This window comes from Nicotiana tomentosiformis, chromosome 2 (assembly GCF_000390325.3).
Source record: "Nicotiana tomentosiformis chromosome 2, ASM39032v3, whole genome shotgun sequence".
NCBI lineage: Eukaryota > Viridiplantae > Streptophyta > Magnoliopsida > Solanales > Solanaceae > Nicotiana > Nicotiana tomentosiformis.
The window spans coordinates 173,111,565-173,128,145 of NC_090813.1; the positions used below are offsets into that span (position 1 = coordinate 173,111,565).

The following is a 16,581-nucleotide window of genomic DNA, read 5'->3' on the forward strand; positions in this document are numbered from 1 at the left end:
TAATACCAGGGACGATTTCATCCTAATCTTCCATTGACTGAAATTAGAACCCCCACGAATTTCTGTACTTCGTACTTTATTAAAGATGATGAAGATATATTAACTCTAGATTGTATGTAGAAACCCGTACCTTCCTCTGATACTAATTGTTGCGAAAAATCATGAGTTAACTAGCACACTCATACAAAACCAATAGAGAAAAAAATATAATACAAGGATTTAACAAGGTTCGGATAAGTCTAATCCTCGGGGCAAAAATAGAGAGAGTTTTCCACTATGAATGATAAGAAAAGTACAATACAATTTGTAAAATCTCTAACTACCACCCCTATATATAGATTCCAAATAGTCTCAAACCTATAAGAGAAAGTTTTCCTCAATCTGACAAGGACAATAAGTTTTCATTTCCCAAATCTATTAGAACAATGGATTTCCTAAACCTGTAGGAATTGTGAATTTTCTAAAAATACAAAGAAATAATTCAAGCCACAAATAACACATAATAACTAGTACCTTAAAAACCGATTAAAAAATAAACGGCGTTATTAGGAAAAGAACCAGGCTTGAAGAAACCCAAGAACCTTTTTGTCTTCTAAATACAAAGTTAGTTCAAGATCTACATCACAAAGTTGTTGGTCACTTTGTTGACCAAATGTTTCCCATAAACTGCACCTTCAAACTTCTTCATGCCACCCGTGTCCCGTACAGACACATCTAGCAGTTCTGCTGCAGCATCAAAGTTGGGCTATAGGAGAAATGAAACATGCATCATTAGAAACTAACATAAAGCCATACCATCGTTCTGTTAATTTAATTATCAAAATAAAAACAAAGACTTTAACCTCATAAAAATAGGCCACGCAAGCACGATATTTGCTAGTGTTATTAATGACCCTATGAACTGTGAATTCATATTTCCCATTGGATAAAATCTGCCAATAACCAATAGAGATGAATAACTTAATCAGAGGTGTAAAAATAATAAAAACGTTCAAAGTAAATTGCATACCTTTAACATGTCTCCAATATTACAGATAAAGGTTCCTTTAACTGGTGTTGCAGCTATCAAATCACCAGATTTGTTCTTCACCTTAAAACAATTCAGAATGATTAGTAGTGAAACAAAACCAGCAATATGTTTCATCAAAGATTCAGCCCAATAAATCAGGACTTGGAAGCTAATCTTCCTCGGTAGCTATCAAAGAAAGGAACAAAATGGGGAAAAGGAATATAATTGTACCTCAAGGGCAACTACGTCATCATCTTGGTTGAGTAATGATAGAAATCCTGTAAGACGAGAGAAAAAAATCATGATTGCCAATCAATAAGTGGAAGGAGACATCCTTGAAAAGATAAGAAGTTTTACCGTAATCAGTATGAGCTCCACTGAGAATTATTTGATTCCAAATAGATGGACAACACATAAAACAAAAGATATCACTTATTAGAAAACAGGGGGGAAAAGGAACTCGATGAACAATACCATAACTTACAATCCAATTATCCTTTTTTTTCAGTAGCTTACCATCCAATTGTATTGCCATCGTTGTCTTGTCCAACTAACAATGGTGGATGAGGGTAACAAATTGTTCTTAAGACCCAAAGCGGGTCGCCGCTTATTTCGCCCTCCATTTCATCGATTGATCCACCCAACGCTAGAGCAATACCCTTTATTATCTTACGGGATATATCTCCCAAAAGTATTATACAAAAGTTCATCACTTCTTGTGAGTTCCAGTGTAGCAATACCTTATAGACACTGCAACTATGTCAAAAGATCATGTATATAAAGCTTCATCAACTGTTTGAAATGTGGAGGGCTACTTGACCTGCATAACAAATATTGTACCAAGGTCAAACAAAACGAAGAAACACCAAAACTCAAAGTCATCATTTAGTAGTCAATAGTATAAAACAAAGGGACGGAATACATTACAAGTAACTCATTTACCTACCATAAGTTGGGACCTTGCATAACTTCTCCAAGATCTCCATACATCCCATGTTTTATTTCTCTCTCTCTCTATATATATATATATATATATATATCGTATTTAAACATTCAAGGTGTAATAACAAGCTTATGGGGTGAGAAATTAGACTTAAGATTGACTTTGATCCTGTAACGACCCGACCGGTCGTTTTGAGTATTACAATCCCATTTCCCCATTTACTTCTCAAATTGTACTTTACAGTTGTTGTGTGAATTGCCGGGGTAATTGGTTCGGGTCCAGTGAGGTTTTGGAAGGAATTGGAACACTTAGTTCTAAGGTTTAAACTTAAGTTAAAATAGTGACCGGATGCGGACTTATGGGTAAACGATCTCGGATTCGAGTTTTGAAGATTCCAATAGCTCCGTATGGTAATTTTGGACTTAGGAGCGTGTCCGGAAAATTATTTGGAAGTCCGTTGTGGAATTAGGTTTGAAATACCGAAAGATGAATTTTTGGGGAAGTTTGACATCGAGGTCGGAATCCGATTCTGGAAATTGGAATAGGTCCGTAATGTGAAATGTGACTTGTGTGCAAAATTTTATGTCATTCCGGATTGATTTGATGTGTTTCGGCATGAGATGTAGAATTTGAAAGTTCAAAGTTCGTTGATTTTGAATTGAGGTGTAATTCGTTGTTTCGATATTGTTAGGTGCGATTTGAGGCCTTGAGTAGGTCCGTGTTATGTTATGGGACTTGTTGGTATGTTTGGACTGGGTCCCGAGGGGCTCGGGCGAGTTTCGGATGGCCAACGGATCAATTCAGACTTAAGAGAAAAAGCTGAAGTTTCTGCTATCTGATGCAATCGCACCTGCGAAATTTCCATCGCAGGTGCGAGCTTGCAGAAGCGAGCCTGGCAAGCGCAGATGCAGTCAGGGACCGTGAGGCATTGGTCTTAGGTGCGAGGGGAATTCCGTACCTGCGTGAGCGCAAATGCGGAAGGTTCGCGCAGAAGCGAGATGGCTGGAAGCTGATGATTTTCGCATCTGCGATGTCTTTCCCGCAGATGCGGCCTCGCAAATGCGAGGGTTTCCTCGCAGATGCGCAAACTGGACAGGCAAGTGAAGTCCGTAAATGCGATATTTTGCTCGCACAAGCGGAGGCGCAGGTGCGCAAATACCCTCCGCAGGTGCGAAAGTGCTGGGCAGAATCCTTTAAGTTCGAGGGTTCGACATTTTCACCCATTTTTGGATTTTGGAGCTCGGGTTTAGCGATTTTGGAGAGGAAACTTTCCACACAACTTGGGATAAGTGTTCTTAACTCCCATGTGATTATATTCCATGAATTAATCTTCATTTTCGGTGTAAGATTATTGAATCTTCAAGAGAAATAGAACGAAATTTCTATAATGTCACAAAATAAAATTTTCAAGTTTGAATACCGATTTGGTGTCGAATTTGAGTGAAATTAGTATGGTTGAACATGTAATTCGATGGGTTGTCGTATTTTGTGAGTTTCGTCGGATTTCGAGACGTGGGCCCCACAGGTAATTTTGGGGCGTAATTTTGGATTTCGTGAAAAAATATTAGCATTTTGATATGGAAATAATTTCTATAAATTGTGTGGACTGAATCAAATTAATTATGGTAGATTCGGGCCGTTCGGGAGTTGATACGCACATAATGGAATTTTTGGAGCATTTCTTAGCTTGTTCGACATTGGATTTGGCTTGTTCGAGGTAAGTATCTCTTCTAATCTTGGAGTTGATGGTATGTACCCTGAATATATGTATTTCATGAATTGTTGGGAGGTAACGCACATGCTAGATGATGTGCATGTGGGCGTGCACTATAGAAATTGTGACATAATTATTTCTGTGGAATTTGTAGTTAAATAATCGTGGCATTTTCCATACAGTTTTATGAGTTAAAGATATTGAGCTGAAAAGCATATTAAAAATCATGTCGAGGCTATGTGCAGTATTATTGGGACCCCCGGAGGTCATATTGTTGTGAATTATTTATTTAAATTGAAAATTCATGCTCTGTCATATTCATTTCATTGCATATCATATCTCAGTCTCTTTTGTTATTTATTGATGCATCATATCATCATTTCTGGGCTATTCTCATGACATTGTGAACTCATGAGAGAGAGACTGGAGAGATTAATGACTGAGGGAGGCCGAGGGCCTGATTGTGAGGATATTTTAGGATCGGGTTGCAGGCCGCAGCAGGCCATGTTGGCTTTATATATATTATTACTATTATATGGATATGGGCTGCCCGCCTATAGCAGGCCTTATTGGCTTATTATGGCACGTGAGTTGTCTGTGCGGATTCTGATATGATATTATAGCACGTGAGTTGTCCGTGCAGCACGTGAGTTGTCCGTGCAAATTATAGCGCTTGGGCTGTTGGAGCCCCTCAGGAGTCTGTACATCCCTAGTGAGTGCAGGTACCTACTAAGTGCGAGTGTCGAGTGTCGAGTGCCGAGTACCGAGTGCTGAGTGACTAGGAGGCATGAGTGATTGTGAGGTATACCCGAGTGGCAAGAGTGATTGTGAGGTATGCCCGAGTGGCATGAGTGACTGTGAGGTTTGCCCGAGGGGATGTATATTAGTGATGTTTTGCCCGAGGGGCTGTTTATGATTTTATCATTGAGTTGCATCGCATTGGCATGGACACATGACATACAGGCATAGAGAGGTATTTCCTCATGTTGTACTACATCACATTATTCATGATTTCTCACACATTTTTACAGATGGGCATAGTGATGCATTTGTTTTACACGGGTTATTCGAAAGGAAAATGAAACATCTTATTTATTATTGAAAAGATTTTTGGGAGAAATTATTGTTTTCAAACTATTCATATTTTTGGCAACTTCGGCAAACGATTTGGGTTTTCACTGATGTATTTGAAAGGAAGAACTATTATTTTTGAAATCATGATTTGCCTGAGCATTTTATCTCTGAGTTAGTTCTGGTATTATTTGCTTTATGTTATTATGGATTGTTGTGGACTATTGGTTATGGACCCGACCTTGATAGAAGCTCGTCACTACTTTCAACCTACGGCTAGGTTTGTTACTTACTCAGTACATGGGGTCGGTTGTACTGATACTACACTTCTGCACATTACGTGCAGATGTTGGTTGTTGTTGTTGCTGTGCTCGATGGTTGCGGGACTTGAAGATGTACCTGCGTTCCTGTTGTAACTGCCTCTTGTTCATGGTAGCCTTAGATTTATAAAAGCTCTGTTTATGTATTATTCAAACAGACTATGTATTTATTTCATTTCCGCTTGTATACTCTATTCTTAGCAACTCATGATTTGTACTACCAGTTCTTGGGGGATGTATAAGATTAAGATGTTTATTCACTTAAATTGCTTTAATAATCATTATTGGAATTGGATAATTAAAAGTTGTCTTACCTAGCGGGTTGGTTTAGGTGCCATCACGACTAGTTAGATTTTGGGTCGTGACAAGGTGGTATCAGAGCTCTAGGTTCATAGGTTCTACAAGTCATGAGCAAGTGTCTAGTAGAGTCTTGCGGATCGGTATGATAACGTCCATACTTATCTTCGAGAGGCTACAGGGCATTTAGGATATATACTTCCCATCTTTCTTTCCTTATCGTGCGAGATTTATTCAGCTTGAGACATAACTCTTTCAATTCCTTCCACGTATTCGTATTCGCACATGAGCGCTCGGTATCAGTTGTGCATCGACGGCTTGTGATTCTATGAACGAGGTTCAAGATGTGTATTCTGTATTTTGGTGATGGGCCAGTCTGGAGGACTTGAGGCCAGGTTTAGATCGCAGCTTAGGCTCGGTAGCTGCAGTTGTAACCTGTACATTTGGACTCATATGTCCGGTAATATCCTTATGAGTGAAAGTTTTGGCTCGATGAGCGGCGGAATGGCTTTGTGATGAGTATGATGTAAATGCGAGATGTGTTAAGACGATTTGAATATGACGATAAGTGTTTCCTTGAAATGTAAAGTCTCCAGTATGAATATTTTGAAGGATCTTTCACATTGTTAAATTTTGGGGTAAAACTAAATTCTCACGTCTAGTTAATGAATTTGGACTCAGATAGACTAAGTGATTGTATAGTAATTGTGAATGCGAAAGGTATAACAAGATACCAGATTGAGGCTAAGCTGGTGGATTATCCCCTGCAGAGTAATCTACGTAGGAGTATTCCTTATGATGTGAGTAGAGAGTTTCTTTTCTGCCGACGGGGTGTATGGGTGGAGATTTAAATTTTAATCTGGTTGAGAAAGTTGACTTGTGTGTTAAGAGGATGAATACGAGCTTAGCGGATGATTGAGGTATTTTTATGGTTGGCGTTGTATGAACTTAGGAAGAAGTTTCGTTGGACTAACTGTGGCATTATGGCAGTAAAAGAGTATTGGTATTGTGAGTTATGGAATGTTTTAATCTATGGCTTTGAGCCAAGTAGGGGAGTCTGCTATTGACAATTTGATTTCATGGTTAGGTGTTAAATTTTAATTTTGGTCTGAGGCATACTTATGGGTTAGCTATGACTTGCAAAAGTTTAGATCGAGAATGACTCAAATAAGAAAATTCCTGGTTAAGGATTATATTGCACGTATGAGTATATAAAATTCGTTGGATGAGTGAGTTGTTATTGGTGAATGACGTAGTGCGCACGGAGTATGAATTTGATATGTGGTGTTAAAGTAGAGTTACTTCTTTGAGTGTTGTGGTGCTAATGGGGCACGTGTCTTTTGGCCCATTTGGGCGGTGCATTTAGATTTGAGCAAAGTGGGTGACTCCCGAGAAAAAGATTCCAATGGGTTTGAGAATTATATGTAGCAATTGAGAATGTTTTCGGACTTGTGCATGGATAAAATACGAGATTTGTGTTTGATGGTGCCTGGACTTGCGAAAATTCTATATGACTAAGGATTCTACATTTTTGTATAAGGAAGGTAAGAAGAACAATTTCAAATTCACATAAGGTATTCTCAGAGTGAGTGTTATAGTTGTGGTATTTTTGAAGGTGCTTAAGAAAAATACAGTTGCTTATGGGCCGTAGGGCGTTGTGGTTCTATGCTAAGTTTTGTAGTGTGAGTTATGGTTAAAGATCGTGGTATTTTAGCAAGAAGAAGTATCAATCTGAAGATAAATTCGGAAGGGACTCGGAGAAAATAGGACAACTAGGTAGTAGGTTAGATCAGTATGGTAATGGATAAGAACGGTTCTTTGGGTGCATATGATGTGGGGGTTTTCTACAGGTGCTTTGTGGCAATACACCTGGACTTGGCGACCTGCGTGGCTTGGTCGAGTTAGAGGAATTTAGTTTTAAGGGCTTGATTATGTGCAAATGGATTCCAAAGTATTCTTGATGGTTTCTACCGGTGTGGAGAACGTGTTGTGTATTGTGATTTTCTCCTGGAAAGAAGCAAGAGAAAGGTTTCTAACTAAAATGGTATGTAAATTATTGGTAACTCAAAGTTGATAATAAGATTCTTGTGCTTTTCACATGATGACAATATAGATGTTATGTGTTGTACGAAAGCTAGATTTTCACGTACAAGGTGGTAGTACAGTCTTGAAGGGAAGGTAACGAATGTTGGACAACATGGACAGTTTCAAATAACTAGATGAATAATATTACTACACGATACCTTAATAGCTTATTTCAGCTTGCGAAGCTAATTGATAAATTTGAGAATCCTTGGAATTTAATGAATTATTATGCCTGCTTGTTAAGGAATTAATTGTTATTCCTGTAAATGAGATTTAATTGATAAATTGGAAATTATTTGAATTGAAGGAATTTAATTAATATATTGATAATTGTTGCATTTGAAGGAATTTGATTATTTTCGCTGGTTAAATAAATTATTATAAATTCTGTGAATCATGCTGATTTAAATATTCGTATTTCAATTATTATTATTGACCCATAGTGAGTGTCAAAGTCGGTCATCTCGTCTCTACCACTTCGAGATTAGGCTTGATACTTACTGGGTACATGTTGTTTACGTATTCATACTACACTTGCTGCACTTTTTGTGTAGGACCTGAGGCAAGTACTAGTGGGGGACCTATCGTCATACACACATGCTATCCAGGGGCATAGTGGTGAGCTGACTTTCTGAGCCGTTCTGCAGCTACTAGTGTCTCTCCTTGTATTTTTCATTCTATCTATTTTATTTTATTTCTGCCCGCGATCAACAATGGAGCTGACGGGGTCACCTGCGAAGTCTTTGGAGTAAGTTAAAGTCTGAATGACGGCATATCTCTAGGAGCATGGTCTGGCTCATGGTGGTCACCTGGTTGATCAACTCCAACATCCCCAACAGGTGCCTCAACTCCCCCTTGCTGGGGACCACATCCTCGCCGACCCCCATGACCTCGTGGGACACCCCTACCTATCTGGGCACGCCTGCCACGTCGACCACATTCAGGCTCCACTGATGGCCCACGATGGCACTGCTCTGGCGGCACATAATCAGCCTCGTATCCCAAGCGCTCATCATCTCGAGCTCGCCTCAATGTCCGGGAAGCCAGACTGGCGAAGGACTCACTCGGTGTCATGATGCTCGACAATATTGAGACATATCAATGGGACGTAAAAGCTCCACATAATTCGGTCGGTCGAGCAATAATCGGGCAAACCAGCTATTATCTCGTTGTTGTATGGCCTCCAAATGAACTATTAAGTAAAAACAGGAACCGTGAGTATACGCAACACATATAAAGCCAGGCCAAGTAAACTTAAGTATACATTTACCTACGTGCCCTCCAGCAAATCCAACAAATCCCTGCAATAGGGGAGATTATGTCGAGCCTTGTACTCGCGTCCGTATCCCCGCCTATCAACCCACCTCCTAGCTAAAGGGAGAAACGGTGGAGGTGGTGCATCCGGAGCGAAGGGTGGTAGAGGTGGCTGCAACTGCAGGAACCGCTCCCAGGCCCAAACCTAATATACAATATAGACGTAAAACTTAAGGTATATTTTTACTATATATGTTATAATCATGAAAATAATTGACTATGTTTTCACTTGCAGCATCTGCAAAAATCCGGCAATATCTCGCTGGGTGCCCATGCTAGCCCGAAACATCTGCCTATACAAGTAACCAAGAACAGCTGCACCCCAGCTGTAATCAGATAAATCATCTAGCCACTCAAGATGATGAAGAAATCTCAAGCTGACTAGTTTTCCCGAAGTGTTCGGGAACAATACCCCTCCAAACATAAGCAGTATCAACAACCTCGTGTACCGATAATATGAAGATTCGGTGTATCATTTGCAATGTCCGCATACATCGCCTCTAGATGCAGCCAGACGGGCGTCAACTGCAGACGACTAGCCCCAACCAATGCAACCTCATCCGCTGGTTGGAAACCGGTGAGCCGCTGCAACACCTCCAGGTACTGCAATCACGTATAATCTCTAATAGTATGCGGTAAAGCTACAGGATGTCCATCAACCGGCAGCCCATATAGAACCTCCACGTCTTTAAGCGTGATAGTAGCCTCGCCAATGGGTAAATGAAATGTGTGCGTTTCCAGTCGCCACCGCTCTATCAAAGACGTGATCAACGACCAATCCAGCTGCAACCGGCCGATCTCAATAATCCTATAGAAACCCGTATACTTAAGGCGTCTGACTATACAGGTATGGAGATGGTGGGCCCTAAGAAAGTCCCACATATCGTCTACTCTTCTAGCACGGAACGTCTGGACCAATAACTGCCCCTCCCATATGTACGAAGACCTATGCTCGGCCTGAAGCAACAGTAGCTATAGCGAGGCAAGTCCGAGATGCACAGGCGGAACCTCTATGACTACTACTGTAAATTGAACAATATTAATTAAAGTATTTTTCTTTTTCATTGCTTAACATCTTTAAATATATTTCAATACCTTTAATATTAAAATTTATTCGATATTTTTACTATATTGCTAATTGGGCTGATACATTTTCTAAATTATAATTTTATATTTTATATGTTACTTTAATATTTTATATGTTAGTTTACTATTTTATATATTTGTTTATTATTTAATATATTTGATTCTTATTTTATATGTTAGTTTATTATTTTATATGTTAGTTTTATTATTTTAAATGTTTGTTTGTTACTCACCTATTTTTGACTATAATAAAATTAAATAATTAATTCTCATAACTATACAAGATTTAATTATTAAATATTCATATAACAATACTTCGTTTGACAAATATAATTTTCTCATGTTATTTTCTTACGTTTGTTGACTAGAATTGAAGAGGATTTGTGCTTGAACTACCAGTTTCTTTAAAATATTCTTGGATTTAACAGATACTTAAATGATTAATTTTAATAACTACAAAGATACTACGCTAAAGGGAACTATATTTTACTACGCTAAAAGGACCCTACATTACAAATACTAGCACTATATTATGGCACAAGATACCACTACATGAAACTAAAGTAACAATTTATCTATTTTACTAGTCTTTTAGCAAACAATTTAATCACAAATTAATCCGGATAAAAATAATAAATTAATTTAATCACAAAACAATCACGAAAAAATATATACCACAGTAAAAATTAACTAATTAATATTTTTTTAACAACTAATAACAATTTCTCTATTTTACCAAATTTTTTAGCACACTAATAATATAATTCGGATAAAAAATAACAAATTAATTAAATCGCAAAACAATCACGAAATAACATAGAACACATTAAAACAACTAATAGGCATTTTTTATACATGAGTTTTAACAAAAACTATGTCGCAATACCTCGATTTTACTTTATTGGAAACTTGAAGATTTGGTGATTTAGAGCCGAAACGAGCAACCCACTAACGCCTTAACTAGGATGTGGGACCGAGAGTCTATATTTTTTGTGGGACCGATGGGCTCGGTTTAGGGCTGTTTTTCAGCTGCGTTTTGAGTTTGGTTTCCAATTGGTTTAATTTCGGGGTTGGATTATGGTGATGGAACTGGTTTTGCTATGGCTGTTTGGTGGTGGATTTTCAGCTGCTTTTGGATGGTGTTTGGAAGTTGTTTCGGCTGGTTTTTGGCAGCGTTTCTGAGTGTAATTCTACGGGGCTAATGGCTGGTGGTTGGGGCTCATTTTTGTGACTGAACATGATGGAAAATCATCTGGGTTTTGATGGCTTCTTTTATGCTAAATGGAGTTGTTTTGGAGATGTTTTAATTGTGCTTTTGGAGGTCTGTGGGGGCTTCAATGGAGTTTCTAGAGGAAGAAGATGGTGGTGTGTGAATTAGAGGGAAAGAAACGTTTTTGGCGTGAGGGAGATGGGTAAAAATAAGACTCATATTTGATTCTTGGTTAATAATGCCACGTGGCCCAGTTAAAAATTGACACGTCATTAATGAAAGACCCACCAATTCTGTCATTAGACGCGATGGTATTTTTGTTAATAGAATTAACGCCGTATGCTATTTCTGACGAATAGATAGACGGAGGGTATTTGTAAACTATTTAGCAAACTATAGGGGTAGTTTAGGCCCTTTTCCGCAAAAACAAGTACTAAGGAAAATTGCTAGCTCCTTCATAAAACTACCAATAGTAGCAGTAACAAATTTGGCTAGTTAGGTCATAGGTTTGCATTCTTTAAATTGTTCTAATGGTGATTCTCAAACCTTGTATGTGTATCTCCAAATATTTTGGAGATAAATACCAATTAGAAGGTCTGATCTAGAAAGCACTTGGTCATATCATGATATGAAAGGTTAGTATCCAATACAAGAACAAAAAATAACTGTATGCACCTACAAGTAGTAATCCATCTATCTATCTATATTATATTAAAAATGAAAAAAAGCCCTTAGGTCAAATGTTAATTTATCAAAATATTTTTTTAAATAATTCAAATACCATACTTTTAAAAAAATTACATAAAAAATGCTAAATTTGTTTGAAAGGATGTAATCCTTCATATTATTATCTACTAATAATGTTCAAACTAGTTTCTAACTAACAGGTGCATGTTGCAACAATACGTTCTCTAACAGTTAGAAAACTAATACTGTTTGGAAAGGCAACATGGTTGAATTACAATAGGCACCTGTTAGTTCGAAATTGTTTACTTTGTTTTTCAACCATGTTGCCTTTTCAAATAAATAGAGAACGTAGAGTGTCTTTCCAAATTGAGAACATTAAAAAATATATCTTCAAAAGCCAATGCATGAATGGACACCGAGTAAATTGTGTGAACCATTTATAGGGTTTCATACTAAAGTGTCTATTTAAGCTCATATTTCTATTTTTATTTCCACTTTGTAAAGAAGAAAAGAATAATATAAGCGGTAAAACCAAAAGATTTTTATATCTCTAGTTAATTACATGAACATAGTACGATCAAGATTTTGACTAAATTATCTATATATACTTGAGAAAATCATAATTAAGTGCGCAATATTTTGTTTATTCCCCTTAAAATTTGTCAGTGAGTTTTACCTAGAGAAAGATAAGAGGAAAAAAGGACAAATAGCATTAAAAAGAATTCTAAAGAGCAAATCATTGGATGTTAAAATATCAGGCAGATACCATAACTTTTTTATCATATTTGATTTTTCTTTTCCTTGAAAGAAAACAACATATTTATTATAATTGATTTTTCTTTCTTTTACTGAAAAAAAATAAAGTTTTCATATTTGGGAAATCATTTTATCGGAGAAAATAATTTTGGACTCCTATAAATTGAGGTTATTCATTCTCACTTGGTAGCACCCACAATGTATTTTTGAAAATATTTAAGAGTCTTGTTTAGGGGTACAAGTTGTGAGACAAGTGTTACCCTTTTATTTTAGAGTGAATTTGTGAGATTATTCTTTCGATATTTTGTACTCTTTTATATCATGCACTGCTCAGCTACGCTTGTGGATGTAGATTCATTGATCTAACAATGTTAAATATTTGTATCTCTTTTGATATATTTTTCTTTTGTTATTTAATCGATGTTCAAGATATACTTTTATTAGTTTCTAAATGACACATAATTATTTTGATCCTAACAACTTTCACAACATCACCACAAGACATTCATATTGTTGGATACTTGTACTCCTTCCGTTCTAATTTATGTGAACATGTTTGACTTGACACGGAGTTTAAGAAAAAATAAGACTTTTGAAATTTGTGATCCTAAACAATTCAAAAATGGACCCAGAGTATTTGTGTGGTTATAAAAGTTTCTCATTAAGGATAGAATAATAAGTTTAAGTAAAATTATTTCCAAATTTATAAAGGGATCATACTTTTTGAAACGTACCAAAAAGAAAAATAGATTCACAGACTAGAACGGACGTAGTAATATGGAAGTGACTATTTTGAAAGGTAGCAACTTTTTGAAATTATGTTTTATTATAAATATAAAAACTAAAGGGAATTTTTTTTGGAAAAAGACAAAAAATGAAATAAATAAATAAATGGGAGATGCCACATCACATCATTAGAACCAACTTTTAGATATCGATGCTTGTTATAAAAACATCTAAAGAATCCTGTCCAGATAAGGCTCTGATCGTTGGATAAGGTTGTACTATGTTCACATGTGTGTTGTTCCCAAACTGTTTCCAGCTATCTATGCTGTGACATAAATATCACAATTGAAACTCTGCAAGTGTGGTATCTTAGCACACACTATTACTTTCTTAGATCCACTTTACTTAGAATTTTTGATATTTATTTTATGATCCATAATATTTAATATTTTTAAATATTAAGAGGGAATTAATTTTTTTTTTTTACAGTTATTCTTGGAATAAAGAACATAACAGTATTTGTTATATTTTCAATAAACAAATTAAAGTTAATATGGTCAATTTTATTGTTAGTTAATGTTAAGACATGAATTCCTTAATATATGTAAAAATTAATTAAAGTAAACTAAAGGGAGCAAGTATTACAGTTTATGCATAAGGTCTATTTTTAGTAGAATTTAATTCTTTGTTCGATGATTCATTAAATCTGTTTTTACGGAGGAGACACTTAATGAGACAAGTAAATAAGCAACACTTTCTGTTTTTCTTGTAGTGAAACAAGACCTGCAATAACGCCGATAGAAAGAAATATTAGCAGGAGAAGAATAATTACCACATAAAAAATCCAGCTTCTTTACATGCCTGATCTTGTCTAACAACTCGAGCTATACTTTCATCTTGAGCCACGTTCGGATGATCCCACTTTTCTAGAAGAGGACTTATATCTTTTACATATGAAACGCTAAAATAATTTTTTACAAAACCAATGCAAAACACTTTTTTAAGCAAAGTTTCAATAACCATGTCCAAGAAGAGAAGGGAAACTGATAGTACGCAACAAAAAATAACCTTAATATTAAAATTTGGAGTTAAAAATTAAAAGCAAAATCATGAGAACTTTAAAGCAGAATTTCAAACCTATTAGAGGGATAGACTTAATTAAATTCCGTAGCCAGGCATGGTGCTGAAAAATAAATGAAGAAGTTGAGAAATTATATTTCGACTTCGACTCTAATAGAGAGACTACTCTTTGCAACGCTATGCCAAGTTGTAGGTAGTAGCACATATATAGAGACAGATTTAAGTACATGGCAGATGGAACGTTAGGTGGGCAGATGGAACGTTAGGTTGGGACTGCCCTTAGTCCGAAAATTACATTGTGTATAAAATAAAATATTAGAATTTAAAGGTGTAAAACATATATTGAATCTCTTTAACGGAGAATTTTTTTATATTTTTCAAATTTGAACACCCTTGAGAAAATTGCTGATTTCGTCACTGCATATATGTAATGCACTTGCAAACAAACTCTCTTTTTATTTCACTACAAGAGGATGATAGGTTAAAGTAAAAGGGGTAATTTGATTCACGGACAAAATTATTCCGAAATTATATAGTCATGAGATTATAATCTTAGGACTAATAATTCCTAGTTTATTTAGTACTAGTTCTTTGTTTGGTTTATTTGATTAAAAATGATATATACAGTCTATAATTCAAAACATGTATTTGGTTTGAAACTCGATAAACTCGGATTTTGAATCATTTTTTTTTTTTTAAAAAGAAAAATTAATAACTATTTCATTTGTTACTGCACAATTTTTACAATGCTAACCTTGGTGATTGATGAAGTTTTAGGGTGAAAATTCAGAAGTTCATTGTTAATCTGGAGATGATGATCTTGGAACTCGAACCCTTAAATTTGGTGATGAAATTTTGATTTCTCATTCCATGATAACATTTTGGGGAACTTCTCTCTTTTATTGTAGCTTTAGCTGGGTTTTTCAGTTTAATATGTTGTTATAATTCTGTATTGTTGTAATAAACAACTAAACTTTTTGGAAAAACAAAGCAGAAAGTTAGTAATACTTGTTTAACGAAATAAATTCTGAAAAAAAAATAGTATTGGAATAAATCGAGCCCACTGAATACACACTGTGTCTTTAAGGAAATTATTCCCCTCAAGTACCCGAGGTGCTGGAATATATCCTCCCAGGATAGAACGATTTAACTCACCGGAGTGTTGGTACCAAAACGCCGGTGAACAGCGAGCCACTCGAAAGTTGTAAAACACACTAAAATTTTTGTGCAGAAGAAGAAGAAGCTTAGAAAATTTCGTAAGGAAAGATTCTGGGATTCAAACTCTATTTATAGAGTTGCTGGCATTGTTTCTGAAAAGGTTTGCAACCTTTCAGAAATAGCCATGGCTGTTGGAACAGGGTTGTTTGAAATATTGCGGTAAAATATATTTAAAATAATCCGAAAAAGAAAACGGGCCTGACCGAACCGGGTCGCGGGTCATGGGTTATTCCGGATTGAATTTTTCGTTAATTATTTATTTAATTAATTAAATAATTGAAAAAAATTTTGTCCAAAAAGATTACTCAATCAATCTTTGACCAAATCCGAATCCGAATTCGAATCCGAAGCCGAAGCCGAAACCGAAGCCAAGCCGAGCGAGCGACAACGACGACGGCGCGAGGCTTGCCTTCTTCTTAACTCTTTAAGAGCTAGAAGAAGAGCAATTATATATATACCCATCAAAAGTATTTTCTTCCTCCGATATGGAACAATGTCCCTTTGCCAAGGGAAACTCAAATATTTTATTTTTCCTCCATTTCTCATTCACCCTCTTTAAGCTACACAAGCTTAAAATCCCAACAATCCCCCACATGAATGGGGAATGGCTATAAAATAAAGGAATGCACGGACGCGTGTGTGTTTTACATGCAAGAATTAATTGCATCTGGATAAGTAGGTTTCCCTTTGAACTTTTCGTAGTGAACTTATATCGGATATACTCGGTCAATCGGTAGATTTGATATCTTTGAACCGTCGAGTTTTGTTGTATACCTAGACAACATAAGTCACACAATCAATCCTTAACCATCTATAGTTCTCACGGTTGTGTTCGTTTCAGCCATGAACGCCGCCTGGTTTCATGAGTGCTTAGAGAATGGCTTTACTTTCATTCCCCTTGAAGCGGCTTACATTTCACACTCACATAGGTGATTTCTAAACGTGTAATCCTATAGACACACTATTCTGGTCATATCCTGCCAGACTTAGCAAATCATTAAAAAACCTTTAAGCTTTGTTGACTCATCAATAAGCCTTAATGTTTTACCTCGATTTCTGAACATT

The 16,581-nt window shown here is 36.2% G+C and overlaps 1 protein-coding gene across 10 annotated transcripts; it reads right to left on the minus strand.

The window, feature by feature from the left end:
- Nucleotides 1-246: 246 nt before the first annotated feature.
- Nucleotides 247-14,474, minus strand: LOC104105093 (probable 2-oxoglutarate-dependent dioxygenase At3g50210). 10 transcript variants are annotated; one of them, XM_070196331.1, is made up of 10 exons: nucleotides 14,356-14,474; nucleotides 14,051-14,144; nucleotides 8,710-8,898; nucleotides 1,956-8,631; nucleotides 1,526-1,829; nucleotides 1,367-1,386; nucleotides 1,241-1,287; nucleotides 1,010-1,090; nucleotides 843-932; nucleotides 247-745 (listed from the first exon to the last, which is right to left on the minus strand). In XM_070196331.1, the coding sequence occupies exons 5-10, from the start codon at nucleotides 1,717-1,719 to the stop codon at nucleotides 617-619; spliced, it is 561 nt and encodes a 186-aa protein (XP_070052432.1). In that variant the 5' UTR covers nucleotides 1,720-1,829; nucleotides 1,956-8,631; nucleotides 8,710-8,898; nucleotides 14,051-14,144; nucleotides 14,356-14,474; the 3' UTR covers nucleotides 247-616. The 10 variants fall into 10 exon arrangements, with proteins under 10 accessions (XP_070052432.1, XP_070052437.1, XP_070052438.1 ...); XM_070196336.1 differs by having other exon boundaries at nucleotides 1,526-1,655; nucleotides 1,750-1,829; nucleotides 14,051-14,474; XM_070196337.1 differs by lacking the exons at nucleotides 1,956-8,631; nucleotides 8,710-8,898; nucleotides 14,051-14,144 and having other exon boundaries at nucleotides 1,526-1,655; nucleotides 1,750-1,829.
- Between the last annotated feature and the right edge of the window lie 2,107 nt (nucleotides 14,475-16,581).